Source organism: Zeus faber, assembly GCF_960531495.2.
Source record: "Zeus faber genome assembly, chromosome: 22".
Taxonomy (NCBI): domain Eukaryota; kingdom Metazoa; phylum Chordata; class Actinopteri; order Zeiformes; family Zeidae; genus Zeus; species Zeus faber.
In genome coordinates, this window is record NC_137209.1 from 17,617,395 (window position 1) to 17,636,345 (window position 18,951).

General features: G+C 48.9%; 2 protein-coding genes across 2 annotated transcripts in view; one reads left to right on the forward strand and one right to left on the reverse strand.

Annotated features, from left to right (window-relative positions):
- Positions 1-5,900: 5,900 nt before the first annotated feature.
- On the forward strand, positions 5,901-8,179 carry LOC307247415 (dickkopf-related protein 2-like; the record flags this gene model as incomplete). The annotated part of the gene is made up of 4 exons (XM_080023568.1): positions 5,901-6,068; positions 6,819-6,975; positions 7,280-7,414; positions 7,794-8,179. 4 exons carry the CDS (start codon positions 5,901-5,903, stop codon positions 8,177-8,179), a joined length of 846 nt encoding a protein of 281 aa, XP_079879694.1.
- A 9,826-nt stretch (positions 8,180-18,005) lies between these two features.
- Positions 18,006-18,951, reverse strand: part of aimp1b (aminoacyl tRNA synthetase complex interacting multifunctional protein 1b) — a 4,806-nt gene continuing 3,860 nt past the window's right edge. The window contains exons 6-7 of the mRNA XM_080023702.1: positions 18,744-18,915; positions 18,006-18,293 (exon numbers count right to left, since the gene is read on the reverse strand). Of these exons, the coding sequence (XP_079879828.1) occupies positions 18,127-18,293; positions 18,744-18,915 (339 nt within the window). The 3' untranslated portion in view covers positions 18,006-18,126. The remainder of the gene's footprint in view (positions 18,294-18,743; positions 18,916-18,951) is intronic.

Below are 18,951 nucleotides of genomic sequence, written 5' to 3' on the forward strand. Positions count from 1 at the left end.
GGCGCTGCGGCGGAGGGAGGGAGGTTGAGAGCGTTTCGACCTGCGGATCCACCTTGTAAAGACGTAAGGGAGTGAGGAGGAAATTCTGACTTAACTGTGTATGTGTGTGTGTGTGTGTGTGTGTGTGTGTGTGTGTTGGGGGGGGGGGGGCCGGGGGGGGTGCAGGTATACAGAATACATTTCCTTTCCATGACGTTTAAATGAAACAGAAATCTTTAAAAAACTCTTTAAAAATATATATGTGATAATGGAGTGTGTGTGTGTGTGTGTGTGTCTGCGCGTGGGTGCGCGTGTGTGTGTGTGTGTGTGTGTGTGTGCGTTTTGATGTGGGGAGTGCACAGCATTGACCTAGATTCATGACCACGCCCAGACATCTCTCAAGGGAAAACACACACATGTGTCAGCACACACACACAAACACACAGCTGACTCCAGAAAAATGCACGAGAGAAAAATACAGTGATAGAGAGAGAATGACAAGATGTACTGTATACAGTAATGCATGACTGCACACACACACACACACACACACACACATACACACACACACACACACACACACACAAACACACAAACACACTGCAAGCATATAGGAATAATTAGACCGTAGGGGCTGATATAATAAATATATACTGTGTGTATATATATATATATATATAAAACACACACACATAAACGCACTCCCACATACACACTTTACGGCCCTCATCCTGTTTACTGTGACATTTGGACACACTGTGTGTGTGTGTGTGTGTGTGTGTGTGTGTGTGTGTGTGTGTGTGTGTGTGTGTGTGTGTGTGTGTGTGTGTGTGTGTGTGCCCATGCGCACGCGCTTGCGTGTGTGGTTATAATGCAGTTGAACTCACCCTGTTTTTGCGCTGAAGCTTATTGAGCAGTGAAGCATGTAGCAGTGTGTGTGTGTGTGTGTGTGTGTGTGTGTGCGTGTGTGTGTGTGATGGAATTCAAGTACGCATGAATGAGCAGAAAGAAAGAACTGTCTGGGTTGTGTGTCATCGATCCATCCATCCATCCATCCATCCATCTCTCTATCTATCTATCCATCTCTCTCTCTATCTATCTATCTATCTATCTATCTATCTATCTATCTATCTATCTATCTATCTATCTATCTATCTATCTATCTATCTATCTATCTATCTATCTATCTATCTATCTATCTATCTATCTATCTATCTATCTATCTATCTATCCATCCATCCATCCATCCACCCAAATTTCTATCTATCTATCTATCTATCTATCTATCTATCTATCTATCTATCTATCTATCTATCTATCTATCTATCTATCTATCTATCTATCTATCTATCTATCTATCTATCTATCTATCTATCTATCTATCTATCTATCTATCTATCTATCTATCCATCCATCCATCCACCCAAATTTATATCTATCTATCTATCTATCTATCTATCTATCTATCTATCTATCTATCTATCTATCTATCTATCTATCTATCTATCTATCTATCTATCTATCTATCTATCTATCTATCTATCTATCTATCTATCGATCTCTAAATTAAATTAAAGCGCTGGGTGATAATGTGTGTGAGTGTTATTGACAGAAAATGGCAGATGGGTCTGTATGTGACCTCACTAGTACAGTAATAGCATCATGTACCTTCCTCTCACCTCCGTGTCCAATAAATCATTATGGTCTGTTCTGTTCTGAACACACCCAAATAGTGTCTCGGTATTCCACAGGGCACATGGTTGGGTGGAACACAACATTTATTTAAAATATAAACTGTCAAAAGCGACAGATTAGAGAGCAATGACTCAAGCATGGGGGTGTTAACATCAGAAGGAACACAGGACATACATTAAATCATCTCCTGTTGTTGTATTCATCTAATAAATCATATTTCCATATTACACTTCCTCAGCCACATTACTACACTGTTGAAAAAATTATGCTATGATATGGTATGTTATCTTGTGTTATCTTATCCTATATTATCTTATCTATATTATCTTATGGGGGGGGTGGTAGCTCAGGCGGTAGAGCTGGTGGTCTAGTGATCCAAAGGTTGCTGGTTCGATCCTAAGCTCCTCCTGCTAGCATGCTGTAGTGTCCTTGAGCAAGACACTTAACCCCTCATTGCTCCTGATGGCTGCGTCCATCGGTGATTGAACAATTGTAAGTCGCTTTGGATAAAAGCGTCTGCTAAATGTAATGTAATGTAATGTAATGTTATCCTATATTCTCTTATCTTATTGTGGTGTGGGGATGGTGTGGTTTGAGCAGCCACACCTGTCCTGGGTCTTGGTAATTGGCGGACCCAGGATCAGTGTGGCTGCATACCTGTTGCTCGTGTGTTGGTCTAATGAGCAGCAGGCAAAACCCTCATCCCCACACTCACTCGGGAGAGGAGCCCTGTCGTGACACGTGTGTCTATCTGCTCCTGGCTAATTCCAACTGGCCAACTCTCTACAATTAATTGGTGTTTACAAGCCATCGTCTTCTGTTTCTCTATGCCGGAGGTCTCTGAACACGTCACTTGGGTAAGATAAGAAAAGATAAGACAAGTGTGGGAGGACAACTTCCACACTTATCTTATCTTATCTTATCTTATCCTATCCTATATTATTTCATCTTATCCTATCCTATTTTATCTTATCTTATCTAATCTTATCTTATCCTCTTATCTTATCTTATTCTATATCATATTATCCTATATTATATTATCTTACGTGTGTGTGGGGAGGTGTCTGTGTATTTCGAGAATCATGCAAATGCATTGATTTATTTCTCAGGAACGTGAAACATTTCTATTTCACGTCAAACCGGTGGAGAGAAAATAATTCAATCCGCTTCTAAATGCTGCACCTACAGGATATGAATGAATGCAACTCCCTGCTTTTAGGCCTGTACTTAACCAGATCCTGCTTCCATGAGCCAGAGGGGCTCGTGAAAAAGACAGGAAGACAAAGTTAAAAAGATAAGAAATCAATGACAAAAACAAGATGTTCAAGGACATTTTACCTTAATGGAAGAAACAGTCGATTTTTAATTTAAAAAGATAATAACAATAATAATAATAATAATAATAATAATAATAATAATAATAATAATAATAATAATAATAATAATAATAATAAATAAGCTCCATCCGGCACATTAATCCATCTTAGGGTTTGCTATACATTTAGCTATAAAACAATTCGATAATACATCATGTACAGAAATATTCAACTGTATTTATATTCATACCCAGTCAATAGCATCCTAACTGCCAGTTAACCCCTCCCATAGCCTTGTTTTTATAATTTAACATTATCCGGTGCAACATCTTGCATATATAGTATATATAGTATATATACTTTATCTTCCTTACCTATACACACACACACACACACACACACATATATATATATATATATATATATATATATGATTTTTAATGCTATTCGTCTGTCAATGCACCAACTCATACCAGGACAAATTCCTTGTATATTAAAATACACTTTGCCCAAAATCACAGTGATTGTGGTTCATCTGCAGAACACGCGTGTTTCAAAGTGGAATAGTTTGCACACGGCGCGCATGCAAATAATGCAAAATGTGCACGTGCACATGCAGGAGGGGTGTGCGCGCGCGGTGCAGGTAACTTCCACCTACCTGTCTCCGGGTTAAATCACCGTCTCACCGTCATATTGTATCATCCAAAAAGCGGAGTCTGTTCCTGTCATCCACACCCTGCGCGCGCGCGTGTCCGGTCCTCTACACGCGCCCACCCTCTCTCTCTCTCTGTCTCTGTCTCTCTCCCTCTCCCTCCCTCTCTCTCTCTGTCTCCCTCTCTCTCTCGCTCTCTCTCCCTCCCTCTCTCTGTCTCCCTCTCTCTCGCTCTCTCCCTCCCTCTCTCTGTCTCTCTCTCTCTCTCTCTCTCCCTCCCTCTTTCGCTCTCCCTCTCTCCCTGCCTCTCTCTCTCCCTCTCTCTCTGTCTCTCTCTCTCTCTCCCTCGCTCCCTCCCTCGCACTCCCTCTCTCCCTCCCTCGCCCCCCCCCCTCTCTCTCTCCTGCAGCACGAGACGTGGGGTCTTTTATTTCTTTCTCATCCCTCCATTCCTTCGGGATCTGCCGAGCTGCCGACGTCAGAGACACGTGTTCTGTCAGTTCAGCTTAAGGAGAGAGGTAAGGAGGAGAGGAGAGAGGGAGAGGGGTGAGAGGGGCGAGGAAGAGAGGAGAAGAGAGGAGGGAGCGAGGAGAGGAAGAGAGGACAGAGGAGAAGGATGAGAAGAGAGGGAGAGAGGAGGAGAGGAGAGGGGGGGCGGAGATGAGAGGAGAGGAGGGAGGCGAAGAGAGGAGAGGAAGAGAGAGAGAGGTGAGGAGAAGAGAAAGAGGGGTGAGGGAGAGAGGAGGATGAGAGGAGAGGAGGAAGAGAGGAGAGGAGAAAGAGGGGTGAGGAAGAGAGGAGAGGGAGGGAGGCAAGAAAGAGAAGGAAGAGAGGAAGAGAGGGGAGAAGAGGAAGATGAGAGGGGAGGAGAGAGAGGAGGACTGGAGGAGAGGAGAGGAACAGAGGACTGGAAGAGAGGAGAGGAGGGAGGAGGAGCGGAATGGGAAGGAGGGAGGGAGGAAGGAGAGGAGAGAGACATGGTGTGACGTCCCCCAGCAGCCCCTCCCCCACCAGTGTGATGACATAGTAATAATATTCCACAGAACACGTCATGAGGTCATGAAACTGAATGAATGAATAAAAACAACAGTGATGGTCAGAGTGGATTATACCATCACAACGGGGTCTTTTTTCTGGGGGGTAAGTTAAGACAGTGACTGAGAAAGTGTCCCCGTTACCCACGGTTACCCACGGGCCTTTTTTTGTTTGTTTCCTTCAGTTAGAAAACGGAGGAAAATAAATAAATCTACAATAAAAACACACCGTTTTTATTTGCTTTGTCTGGACTGAAGATGGCTCTGATCTGAGCTCAGATCAGATGGTGATGCTCAGCGTAATGGTACAGTCCACTTTAGGGGTGTCTGAAATCGTATTACAAAATGATTCCAGGTATGAACATGGGAGATATATTGTAATGTTTATGAATACAGGTAAGAAGGATTTATAGAAGTTTCAAAGCCTCCCAACACACAACCTGTTTTTACCTCTTTATATATGTATATATAAATAAATCATATATATATATATATATATATATATATATATATATATATATATATATATATATATATATATATATATATATATATATATATACAAACAAAAAATAAGTATAAGTACAAATAAGTCTATCGACTAAGATGCAGGCCGAAGTGTCTAGACATTGCCCTTACTTAGATATAAACATAAACATGTAAACACATCTCTCTCCCTCTCTGTATCGATTGCCAGTGGCCGCAAATTGAGTATCGGCGCGAATAAGTGTGTGTGTGTGTGTGTGTGTGTGTGTGTGTGCGTGTATGAGTGAGTGAGTGAGTGAGTGAGTGTGTGTGTGTGTGTGCGTGCGTGCGTGCGTGTGTGTGTGTGTGTGTGTGTGTGTGTGTGTGTGTGTGTTGGAGTGGGGGGTGTGGCACTCCAACACACACCCACAGGTGGGGGTGGGGGTGGAGGGGGGGTGCGCGTGCACCCAGAGGTATAAGGGCAGTTCTCCGCGAGACACCGACAGACAGACCGCGCGCAGTATCGGGTACAGTTAGTTTATAAAGAAGAGGAACTTCCTTTAAAAAGTGTAGATTTATATTTATAAAGATATTAATATATAAAAAAATATATATAGTAATATATATAGTTATACATACTGTACATTTATATAAATATATTTATAAATATAGATATATATAAATATTTTTATATACATTTTTATATTTATATTTATATATATATATAAATTGTATTGACATTTTTTTGGCCCCTCCATCATGGGCCCCCTGCTGCTGCTGGTGACGGTGTCTCTTCTCTCCGCGTGCTACGGGGCCGCGGAGGGGCGCGTGCGACTCAACTCCATACGGACCGTTATCCTGCGGGAGATGCACGCGCTGCCGGTGAACGGGAGCAGGGGCCCGGAAGGCAGCGAGGACCTAGCGCAGGTGAATACTAAGTATCTATCTATCTATCTATCTATCTATCTATCTATCTATCTATCTATCTATCTATCTATCTATCTATCTATCTATCTATCTATCTATCTATCTATCTATCTATCTATCTATCTATCTATTTATCCATCTATCTATCTATCTATCTATCTATCTATCTATCTATCTATGTATCTATCTATCTATCTATCTATCTATCTATCTATCTATCTATCTATCTATCTATCTATCTATTTATCCATCTATCTATCTATCTATCTATCTATCTATCTATCTATCTATCTATCTATCTATCTATCTATCTATCTATCTATCTATCTATCTATCTATCTATCTATTTATCCATCTATCTATTTATCTATCTATCTATCTATCTATCTATCTATCTATCTATCTATCTATCTATCTATCTATCTATCCATCTATCTATCTATCTATCTATCTATCTATCTATCTATCTATCTATCTATCTATCTATCTATCTATCTATCTATCTATCTATCTATCTATCTATCGTTCGATATAATTTAGTTTATTTACTGTAGTTTGGGAGATAACAGTGAAACCAGGATTCAAAGAGTCATGATCGTCCGTTCTCTAATTAATAAATGAATGTGTTTGTTTATCAGCTCGTTCATTTACATGTATTTTATTTAGTTATTTGAATGATAATTTTTGTGTACAAATTCTAGATATTCCTAAAAATTCCCTCTCTCCCTCCCTCGCCGCCGCTCTGTGTAGCTCTACCAGTGCATCAGCGACCTGGAGTGCAGCGAGGGCAGCTATTGCCACGCCCCCCACAGAAGCCACGCCTACTCCCGCTGCCGGACCTGCCGCAGGAGGAAGAGGCGTTGCCATAGAGACGGCATGTGTTGTGCCGGCAGCCGCTGCAGCAACAGTGAGTGAAAGATGTTGAAAAATGACGATCACTGTCTTCAAAGCTGCGAGGGCCAAGGGACATACTGACTCCCCCCTCTCCTCCCTGTCTCTCCTCCTCCCCCTCCCTCTCTTTCCCTCCCTGTCTCTCTCTCTCCCTCTCTCCTCCCTGTCTCTCCTCTCTCCATCTCTCGATCGCTCCTCTCTGTCTCTCCTCTCTCTCTCTCTCCCTCCCTCTTTCCCCCTCTCTCTCCCTCCCTCCCTCCCTCTCCCTCTCCCTCTCTCTCTCTCTCTCTCTCTCTCTCCCTCCCTCCCTCCACCTCCAGACATCTGCGTCCCAGACCTGGGCAGCTTCTTGTCCCAAGCGATCCCGGAGGCGGATGGAGGGATCTCCCCGTCCTCTGAGAAGAAAGGATGGAGGAGGAGAGGGAGAGCAGGCTCCAAACCGCCCCATGCCAGAGGTAGCCCCCCCACCCCCCAAAAACATGCCCCCGTCTCCCCCTCCGCCCGATCTCCAAATAAGCGAAGGAAGAACGACCGTATTTGGGGACGTCGCGAAAGATGTTGGAAACTAGCGGGGAGGAAATGAAACGCAGGCGCGGCCCCGCCCGGGAAAGCGATGGCCACCGGGCGGAGCCGGGCGGGGCTGGTGGGTGGGGCCGGCGGGGGCCGCTCTCTTTTTTAGTTCGATCGACATCGCACCAAAAAGTTTGGACTGCGCCTCCGGCGCTGTGGGCGCGCGTCCCACGCTCAGTCCTGTTTGGCGTCTGGTCGACAGTTGTATTGATTATTGATGTGAGCATTGATCGCCCCCTCCCCCCTCTCTCTCTCTCCCTCCAGGCCAGGTGGGCGACCCGTGCCTGCGCTCGTCAGACTGCGGCGCGGCGCTGTGCTGCGCCCGCCACTTCTGGGCCCGGATCTGCAAGCCGGTGCTGCGCGAGGGCCAGGTGTGCACCCGGCACGGGCGCAAGGGGCGCGGCGGCCTGGAGCTGTTCCAGCGCTGCCCGTGCGGGGCGGGGCTGAGCTGCCACGCCCTGCCCCAGCCCCGCCCACCCTCCTCCTCCTCCTCGCCGCCACTGCCGCCGCCGGCCCTGGCCTCCGCCTCCTCTGCCTCGCTTCCTCGTCACTCCTCGCCCCACACCTCGCTGCTGCTGGCCTCCTCCTCCTCCTCTTCCTCGGCCTCTGCGGCGGTGAAAACCAGGCTGCACGTCTGCCAGAGGCAGTGACGCCGCGGCCGCACCCCTGGCCTTTTGGCGCGACCGTCGGGTCGTCGGGTGAAACGCTGATTCCGCAGGCGACGAGCGAGGAGGAAGGGGATTGCGACGGTGGGAGGGGCGGAAGCACGACCTCAGAAACAGACGTGATTGGGAAATTCCCCGAAAAACGACATAAAATTGCTTCTTCGCCAAAGTAGTCAAAGGGCCCAAAAGTGGGCGGACACGTCCTTCGTGAGACGCAAGGACGGTCGACCCCGCCCCCGAAAAACATCTCACCTTTTGATGCTGAAAATACTGTTGATCCTGAAAAGTGCTGCAAAAAAAAACTATAATAAAAATAGAGGCTTGTGCTGTATGTACAATGTATATCATGTACTGTGTATACAGTATATATCGCTACGCTGCCCGATGAGTTTTCTTGTAAATAAAGCTGAAGTTTGCAAAGCGACTGAACGTACGAAAGGTGTTTGTTTGTGGAGACCGACTGACTGATTTTTTTTGGGGGAGGGTTTGGATTATGTTTTTCCCTCATAATCCCATCCGGCAGTTTAATAGCGGATTGAGATAACAGTCATCAAAAGTATCACCCTTTCTGTTTTTTTTTTAACATGTCAACGCTCCTTAGAATGCATGTTGACGAGAGAGAGAGAGAGAGAGAGAGAGAGCCCAGGTGATACCAAACCTGTTTTTAAAGCCCACCCCCCCCCCACACACACACACACACTTTCGCCCCGTTAGACAGAAAACACACCTTCGGAAACATGTCTGTGTCCATTTGCGCGCTCTCATGGCGCTCAAACCGCCGTCCGCCGCGACTGTCCCCCCGCGCAGGCCTCAGCGAGCGGACCGGTCGGCAACGACATGACACAAAAGCGGTGGAAGGTTTTGAAAGCGACGCGGGAAATTTGAAATGGGAAAACAAGCGAATAAAATCGAAAAAATATCTCCCGACTCATGAAAACGCGACGTGAGGGAAGAAAAAGAAGAAGAAAAAGACAAAATTCTCACTCGTAATGTGTTACTATCAATGACGTGGTCAATCCAAGCTGAGCTGCCACGCCCCTTTCAGCAGCGGCTTGATGCTGGATGATCAACGTCAGGATGCATGGTGGCTCCACCCGCAGCTTAAAGGGGTGTGTGTGTACGTGCACGTGTTTCTGTATGTGTGTGTGTGTGTGTGTGTGTGTGTGTGTGTGTGTGTGTGTAGTGGGCGGGGGGGGTGGGCAGGTTTGGTATCAGTATCAATGAGTCGTTGACGCGACAAGGACTCATCTGAATAACAGGCGTCGCCGAAACAGGGGACAGGACTCCGGCTCCGAACCCGCTGCCAGGCCGGCCCCCACCGGCGACGCCACTTCCTGTCACCTCGCGATCGTCGCACCAACTTCCTGCTTTATCCATAGCTCGCCTGGATGGACGCGAGCTTACGTAGAGCACGCGTTTCTCCACACAACCTCCAGGTTTTACACTGGGCTTGGAGGTCGTCCTCCATCATCCTCCGCCCAATCGCTGGTCACGCTGCAGATCCCTACGCCTCCTCCACCCTCGCGGGCAGCCCCGCTCCTCCTCCACCCTCACAGACCGCCCCGCTCCCGCTCCACCCTCGCGGGCTGCCCCGCTGAATGGGCAGCCCTGCTCCTCCTCCACCCTCGCGGGCCGCCCCACTACCTCCTCCACCCTCACGGACCGCCCTGCTCCTCCTCCACCCTCGCTGGCCACCCCGCTCCCACTCCACCCTCGCGGGCCGCCCCGCTGAATGGGCCGCGCCGCTCCTCCTCCACCCTTGCAAGCCACCTCGCACTCCTCCTCCACCCTCGCGGGCCGCCCCACTCCTCCTCCACCCTCGCGGGCAGCCTCACTCCTCCTCCACCCTCGCGGGCCGCCCTGCTCCTCCTCCACCTTCGTGGGCCGCCCCGCTCCCACTCCACCCTCGTGGGCCGCCCCGCTGAATGGGCCGCCCCGCTCCTCCTCCACCCTCACAGGCCGCCCAGCTCCTCCTCCACCCTTGCGAGCCACCCCGCTCCTCCTCCACCCTCACAGACCACCCCGCTCCTCCTCCACCCTCGCGGGCCATCCTCGCTCCTCCTCAACCCTCACGGGTCGTCCCACTCCTCCACCCTCGCCCCACTCCTCCTCCACCCTCGCGGGCCGCCCCGCTCCTCCTCAACCCTCACGGGCCGTCCCACTCCTCCACCCTCGCCCCACTCCTCCTCCACCCTCACAGGCCAACCCGCTCCTCCTCCACCCTTGCGGGCCGCACCGCTCCACCTCCACCCCCGCTGGCCGCCCTTGCACCTCCTCAAACCTCACAGACCGCCCCGCTCCCCTCCACCCTCGCGGGCTGCTCCGCTCCCGCTCCACCCTCGCGGGCCGCCCCGCTGAATGGGCCGCCCCGCTCCTCCTCCACCCTCGCGCGCCGCCCTGCTCCTCCTCCACCCTCACAGGCCGCCCTCGCTCCTCCTCAACCCTCACAGACCACCCCGCTCCTCCTCCACTCTCGCGGGCTGCCCCGCTCCTCCTCCACCCTCCCAGGCCGCCCCGCTCCTTCTCCACGCTTGCAGGCCGCCCCGCTCTTCCTCCACCCTCGCCGGCCACCTCATTCCACCACCGCCATGTGCGACTCATTTCATCGGCGGTGCCCCCCTGGTTGGAAGGAGCTCCCCCTAGTGGCAGAAACGGCTGACTCAGCCCCCATCTCCCGTCGCACACTGAAGGGCTACACCTGGGCCCTCGTTGCTGAGACCGAATTCAACCAGGTGTGTAGGATCAGCGCGGGACAGGACCGAGGGGACACGGAGGACGGACAAGGGCGTCGGCCGTGGCCGTGGACGCGTTCACGCTCGCGACTCTGCGCGGCACGGTGTCTAACGTAAACAGTCTGTTTGGCAGCTCCCTGCGGTATCTGCTGGATCTGTTGGCACCGGGAAACACCGCCAATTATCCAATTATTCAAAGAGGGGATCGTTGCCCTGCCCGGGCGCCCGTGTGTGCGTGTGTGTGTGTGTGTGTGTGTGTGTGTGTCTATGTGTGCACGCGCGCATGAGCGCGTGCGTGTGCGATTCAAATCTTTGATTTGTGGTTGATGGCTGACGGCATCACTGCTCTCGGTTTGGGTAAGAGACGCACACACACACACGCGCTCGCACACACGACACATCGCATGCACGCACACACACACCCGCAAATGCATATAAACACACAAATCTCATCTGATACGCATGATGTTATGTAGTTGTTATCATCACTCCTGAATCCACGATCCCCAACATCCTGTGTGTGTGTGTGCGTGTGTGCGTCGGTGTGTGCGTGTGTGCCTGTGTGTGTGTGTGTGTGTGTGTGTGTGTGTGTGTGTGTGTGTGTGTAGCCTGGTAGTAATAATCGTACATTCTTGAGCTGTCTAATGTAACAATAACAGCTGCAGGTGGTTCTTGTTCCTCTTAAAGGTCACGTGACAAACCGCCCCGAGGACGTTACTACACATCACACACATGTCGGGGTGAGGGTTGGGCAAACGCCACAGGAAGTGGCGCAGGAGGTAGAGCGGGTCGTCCAGTGAACAGAGGGTTCCCGGTTCGATCCCCGGCTCCCCCTGGCAGTGCGCTGAAGTAACCTTGAGCAAGACACCGAACCCTGAAATGCCCCCGTCGAGTATATAGGCCTACGACCACAGCTGGACGTCATGTCTCTTTAAACAATTGAATGGGTGTATCAGCTGTGTGTGGGTGTTGGGTCATTTATAACAGCTTTACAACCTATTCTGGTTACTATTTAACCAACCCCCCCCCCCCCCCCCCCCACACACACACACACACACACACGCATTAAGGAACACGCAGATCCGTGCTTTGCTACCGGAGCCTCAACCCAAGCCAAGTTTCCTCTCCAAACAGTTGAAGCGGACAGGAAGTTGTGGCTTCGTTAAACGTGAGTAAAACCAGCTTTTAAAAACTCTCTGCTTCTGTTTAGGTGTGTGTGTGTGTGTTATCCCTTAGAAAAAAAGAAATGCCACCGGAGACCTGGTTTTGTTTTCTGACTGGGCCGTGGAGGCGGAGGTGGTTTACCCATGATTAGTCGATCAAATCAGAAACACCTTTAAATAAACAAACCTTAGAAAAACGACAACTATATTTATACTAATATAAATACTTAATATTCATACAAAAAGTAATACTTATGAACTAAAGATACAGATCGATTATTTTATTATACCGAAGCGAAATGGCAATAACAGACTTGATGAGAACCATTCTAACCTTTAACAGATTATATCCCGTAAAATCTCCCCCAGCATTTTCATTGGCTGTGCCAGGCTCCGCCCCGGTAATGAAACCAGACGGCGAGACCGCAGAAATCCAGGTGAGCTCGGCAAACAGCCAGGGTTTCCATGGCAACCTGTTGACCACCATCCGCAATCGGGCCGGTCCGTCCAGGGACGACGCAGGGCTGCTGTCCCTGAATGTACTGTTGCTCGGCGACCGACAGAGCGGGAGGAGCTCCGTGGGGAACGCTCTGATTGGTCAGTACACAGATAATGGTTCATATAAATAACATTGCGTGTTCAATAATCACAAAGAGTATTTTTTTGTGTATAATTAATGTAATTTCCCCCTTTAAGTAATTTCCCCCAGGGATTATTAAAGTATTTCTGATTCAGATTCAGATTCTGATTCTGTATAAATTTGTGTAATTCTCTTTTCTTTTTTCATCTTAACTTTTTATGGTGACAGTTTTAATATTGCTAAATCTTAGATGGCTAAGTGCCGAAAGATGCTTTTATTTTTCGCAGGCTAGTTAGCAAGTTATTAAAAGTGAGAGTTCTGTCGTTTCCATAGTAACGAGGCAGACGAGGCAATCCCAGTGCACGGCCTTCCTTCATTCTGCAGCAGGGATAAGGGACAAACTCGCACTCGTCATTTTAAGATCGGACCAGAAAAGATATGTTATCTGATCATATCTTAAAAATGAGATCTGATAATATACACGACTCACAAAAAGTTAGGGATATTCGGTTTCGGGTGAAATTTCAGGATGAACCTAAAATGCACTATAATCTTTACAGGTGAACTTAATTTGACCTTCTCTAAACTTTTGAATGCACATGTCCAACTGTTCAATGTTTCAGTACTTTTTGCACAACTTGCTGTTCTCTCACAAGGAGCTGAACGGCAAAATTCACAACAGGTGTTTGATCCATGAATCGACCAATACATTTCCTGGTTCAATTAGAATTGGTATTTAAACAGTCCTCTTCATCATGCTGTTCACATTTTGACATCATGAGACCAAGACGACACCTAACAATTGATCAACAGTACCTCGCCATTGCGAGGCTTCAAACAGGATGTTCTCAGAGGGAAGTGGCCACTGAGCTTAGAGTGTCACAGAGTGTCATCAGCAGGTTGCAACAGAGATACAGAGACTGGAAGAGTCACAGAAAGGCATAGAAGTGGACGTCCTTTGGCCACATCCCACAGTGATGAGCGCTTCATTGTGAACAGTGCCCTGCGGAACCGGATGATGAATGCCACTCAACTCCAGGCACATCAGCGTGGTCTGCGTGTTAGACGACCTGCAAGGGTACCTGACCACACCACCAGGCACAGGCATCATCGTCTTGCACGGGCCAGGGAGCATTTACGCTGGACGAGGGACCAGTGGCCTCAGTGCTGTTCTCTGATGAAAGTCGTTTCACATTGAGCAGAAATGTTCAAAGTTCAAAGTTCAAAGTTCAAAGTGTACTTTATTGTCAATCGTACCATGCAACACGTAATTACACAGAGGATCAAAATTGCGTTTCCCCATACTCCAAATGTGCAGTAATATTTGTAACACACAACATATAACATGAAAGTGCAAAAAGACAACAACAATAGACACAACAACACAACAAGACTAAGGATATTCTTATATACTCAAGAAGTCAAATGAGGTATGTTATTTAGGTAATAAGGTGCAGTACAAAGCTAGCAGCAAGAGGATACATATGTGTACCGAGGGGATACATATGTATTGTAAAAATGTAAATATTGTGCAGTCAGTTGGTCTTTGTGGGTGTCGCGTTCATGTTGTGTTTGGTGAGTTTAGTAGTCTGATGGCCTTTGGAAAAAGCTGTTCCTGAATCTGGTGGTATTGCACCGCATGCTGTGGTGCCGCTTGCCAGAAGGTAGGAGGCTCAACAGTTTGTGTGCTGGGTGGGTGTGGTCCTTAATGATATTGGTGGCTCTCTTGCGGCAGCGAGACGGGTACAGATCCTGGACGGATGGTTGTGCTGTTTTGGTGATCTTCTCTGCTGTCCTCACCACTCTTTGTAGGGCTTTCTGGTCAGCAGCAGAGCAGCTGCCATACCAGACTGAGAGGCTGCTGGTAAGAATGCTCTCAATAGCACCCCTATAGAAGGTGGAGAGGGCAGAAGGCGGGAGGTCAGCTCTCCTCATCCGGCGAAGGAAGTAGAGGCGTTGCTGTGCCTTCTTTACAAGGGAGGTGGTGTTGATTGACCATGTCAGGTCGTCTGTGATGTGCACCCCCAGGAACTTGGTGCTCTTCACAGACTCCACTGCACTGCAATTGATGGTGAGTGGGATGTGTGGTGTGTGTTTCTTTCTGAAGTCCACAGTTATTTCTTTTGTCTTGTTTGCATTGAGATGTAGATTATTGTTGTCACACCAGTTGATGAGTAGATGTACCTCCTCTCTGTAGGCTGAGTCATTGTCGTCACTGATGAGGCCCACAACTGTTGTGTCATATGCAAACTTAATGAAGTGGTTCGAGTTGTATGTGGCACAACAGTCATGTGTCGCCAGTGTGAACAGCAGAGGGGACAATACACATCCTTGGGGGACTCCAGTGTTCACAGTGATGGTCTCTGAGGAGTTTTTGCCAACTCTTACTGTCTGTGGTCTATCAGTAAGGAAGTCCAGTAGCCAGTTGCAGAGTGGGGTGCTGATGCCTATTTCGCTAAGTTTATTTACCAGGTGTTGGGGGATGACTGTGTTGAAGGCGGAACTGAAGTCAATGAACAGTATCCGCACGTAACTGTTTTTGTTTTCCAGATGAGCCAGGCATAGGTGGAGTGCTGTTGCTATGGCATCATCAGTGGAGCGATCGGGACGGTATGCAAACTGGAATGGATCAAGTGTAGTGGGGAGACTGGAAGTTATGTGGGCCTTGATCAATCTTTCAAGGCACTTCATCATGATGGGCGTGAGTGCTATGGGTCGGTAGTCGTTCAGTGTTGAGGCTGGGGATTTCTTGGGTAGCGGTATGATGGTGGTGGCTTTGAAGCATGTTGGTATGATGGCTTGGCTCAGAGAGGTGTTGTAGATATCCGTGAGAACATCTGTAAGTTGGTTTGCACAGTCTCTGAGCGCCGGTATGTTGAAATGATGGCCGCCAACAATGTTGGAGACGTCAAGGAGAGCGCTATGCATCGGCCACTTTTGTCACCAAACGAGCCTTTGGTGGTGGTGGTGTTACAGTGTGGGCAGGTGTGTCTAGTCAATACAGAACTGCCCTACACTTTGTGAATGGTACAGTGACAAGCCCATACTACCTGAATAACATCATTCATCCAGTCATTGTGCCACTGCATGAACAACACAGGCCTCATTTCATCTTCATGGATGACAATGCTCCAGCTCATGGAGGTGGCATCATTAGGGAACGGCTGTTGGAGACTGGGGTACCTCAAATGGAGTGGCCTGCACTTTCTCCAGACCTGAATCCCATAGAAAACCTATGGGATCAGCTGAGTTGCCGTGTAGAGGCTCGTAACTCTGTACCACAGAACCTCAATGACCTGAGGGCCGCCCCTCAAGAAGAGTGGGGTGCCAGGCCTCAGCAGACAATAAGTTGACTTGTGAACAGCATGAGACGTCCTTGTCAAGCTGTAATTGATGCTCAAGGGCACATGACAAGTTATTGAGACATTGACATTTTTTGTTGTGGTTTACCCACCACTGTTGTTGGCTTTTGTTTCAATAAATTGTTTGAGATGAGGAAATCACCATTGCATGCTTCTATTTCAATGCCCTACTTTCATGATAGAATATCACTGTCGCGTAAACTTTTTATATTTTCCATAAATTTCACTCAAAAGCCAAATATCCCTTACTTTTTGTGAATAGTGTGTATATATATATTTTTTTCTTGATTGACATTATTTATGTCAGTGGTGGAAGTGTTGAGGGACAGACGAGGAATAATTTAGACAACAAATGGGCTTTTTCAAACAGAACGGATAGAGTGCTTGACAGACTGTCAATCTAAAAATAGTGCAGACCGTTCAGCTGGTGTGTGATGAGAGAAATAGGGAAGAAAACAAGCGCTGAGGGCTGCAGGTCACATCTTACAGGAGAGTGGCGGGTGTCATCTGTGGTGCGATTCCCACCGCGTGTTCCGTAACTTACACATAAATAAAAGAAACAAGCTCACATGTTCAGTAAAGAGCGAACAACCAGGATGCGAACACATGTATGGTGAAAAAAAGAGAGCGTTTCCCACAGGTCCTAAATATACAGTACCTGGGGTGGGAGCCGGTCGGGACTAACGACACAAATTACAGTTTTATGAGTTCCCGTGAACGCAGCATCCCTGACGACACGAATCACAGTTTCCTGAGTTCCCGTGAACGTGGCATCGCTGACGCCTCGAAAAACAGTTTCCCGAGTTCCCGTGAACGCAGCATCGCTTCCTGCTTCGGAGCGCTTTCTCACCAGAGAGCCGTGCCCGCGTCTTCTAGCGTAACACCAGAGAACGATTCCACTCGTCAATCGATGGCGGATGGCGTCTCTCTCTCGGAAGGTTAAAAAATTTAAAAATGCCTGGCCACAAACCATGGGGCGCTTCCCACAAGTCAACCAAGTTGACGTGAATAAAGCGACGTAGGGCGGAAAGCGAGTCTTAATAATGAACGGTTCCTTTCTGCAATTTTCCTTTAAATTCCCTGTAACTTTCAGGGTCGGATGAGTTCCAAACCGGTCCCGGCGTGTCCGGTGTGTCCGGTGTGCCCGGCGTGTCCGGCGTGTCCGGCGTGTCCGGCGTGTACGGCGTGTACGGCGGGCCGGCGGCGTCAGAGTGCAGGGTCCTTTCCAGGACCATCCGCAGCTTCTTCAGGCGCAGCGGGGCGGAGTGTGACCTCCGGCTGGCGGTGATGGACACGCCCCCTCTGCCGCGCCCCACGGGGCTCGGGCGGAGCGTGCGCCTGCAATTCACCGAGGGCGTGCACGTGCTGGTGCTGGTGGTGCGGGCCGACATGCCGCGGGCCGACACCCAGCTGGTCCGCTGTGCGCAGGTGGGGGCGAGCGCGCACGCACACACACACACACAGCTACACGCTTCACTGCCCAATAAGATTCAGCGTTTCAGTCTAATATATGCATAAATTATCTTGAATGCTGATTAAAGTGCTGCTCATACTGTTGTTCCCTATCTGTGTGTGTAGACCCTGTTCGGCCCAGAATGGTTTCAACACGCCCTGTTGGTCCTCACGCACGCCGACTGCCTGGAGGAGGCGGGGCTAGACCCCACGCGTTACCTAGCCGGGACCTCCAATTGGCTGAGGGCTCTCGCGGCCAAGGTCGGAGGCGGGGTCCTGTTCATTGACAACGGCTCTGATTGGCCGATGTACAGGGGGGCTCCGCTGAGAGAACGAGTGCTGAGCCTGTCGGCGGCGAGGCACCACTCTGCCTTGAGAGCCGCCGTGGAGGCAGACAGCGCCTAGCGAACTCACAGCGATCACATGCGTGACCAAACTTTGATTTCAGCATTATTATGCGTATTGATTTATGATTTCATCTTATCACTTGAAGATTATCCCATTGTATACACATTCACGGCATTCATTTATGTACGTTGGTTTTATTGCAATTGTTGCAATCTCTCGACTGCAAAATAAAGGCGGAGCAAAGCGTCTGTCGTCCGAACGGATCTTTTATTCGTCCCTCCGGCCGTCGGGGCATCTAGCGGATGGCGCAGTCGGTGAGAGTCGGCGCCCGACACAGGCCCTTCCCCTTCACTTCAAACCCCGCCCCCTTGTAGTTGGCCACGCCCCTTGCATCGGTGCGCAGGTCGGGCTGCAGGCCTTCCCAAACCTTTTCCTTGGCGGCCAGCTCTCTGTCGGGTTCACCTGTGAAGGCACGCACGCGCGCGTGCACACACCAGACACACACGCGCACACACACACACACACACACACACACACACACACACACACACACACACACAACCTATATATCAACTTGGTCAAGTCATTTTACTATCGGAATTTTTTTTTTTTAGTTTTTAGCCATGATGGTCAGAGGCATTTCAAACGTCATATTGATACATATATTGATGATATATTGATTATATTATATTCATCAGAATTGAATTAGAGGCCAGGAAGGATCCATGAGGGAATCCACGACGAGTCAGTTTTCACCTCTGTATGTTTCGTCTCTCATTACATCCATTTCTGTGACAGTTTTCAAGTCACCGCCGTCATGTAACTGACGTTTGAGAAATCAGTTCCTATTATCGGAATATCGTTGCCATTTTTTGTTGTCCTCTGTGGCGCGAATAATCTAACCATGGTTACCCGGGTAGTTGTGGAAGGTGATCCTGTCGCCAGGGGTGGAGCCAGGGGGCGGGGCCAGCAGTTCCACGTGGTCACCGGAGGCGGAGCAACAGAGGACGCGGGCCTGTGACATCACTCCTTTCAGCTTGCAGGGTTTGACATTGCACAGCAACACTGCTAGACTGCCCCGCAGCTAGACGGGTGAAGGGTAGATAGACAGACTGCGTTA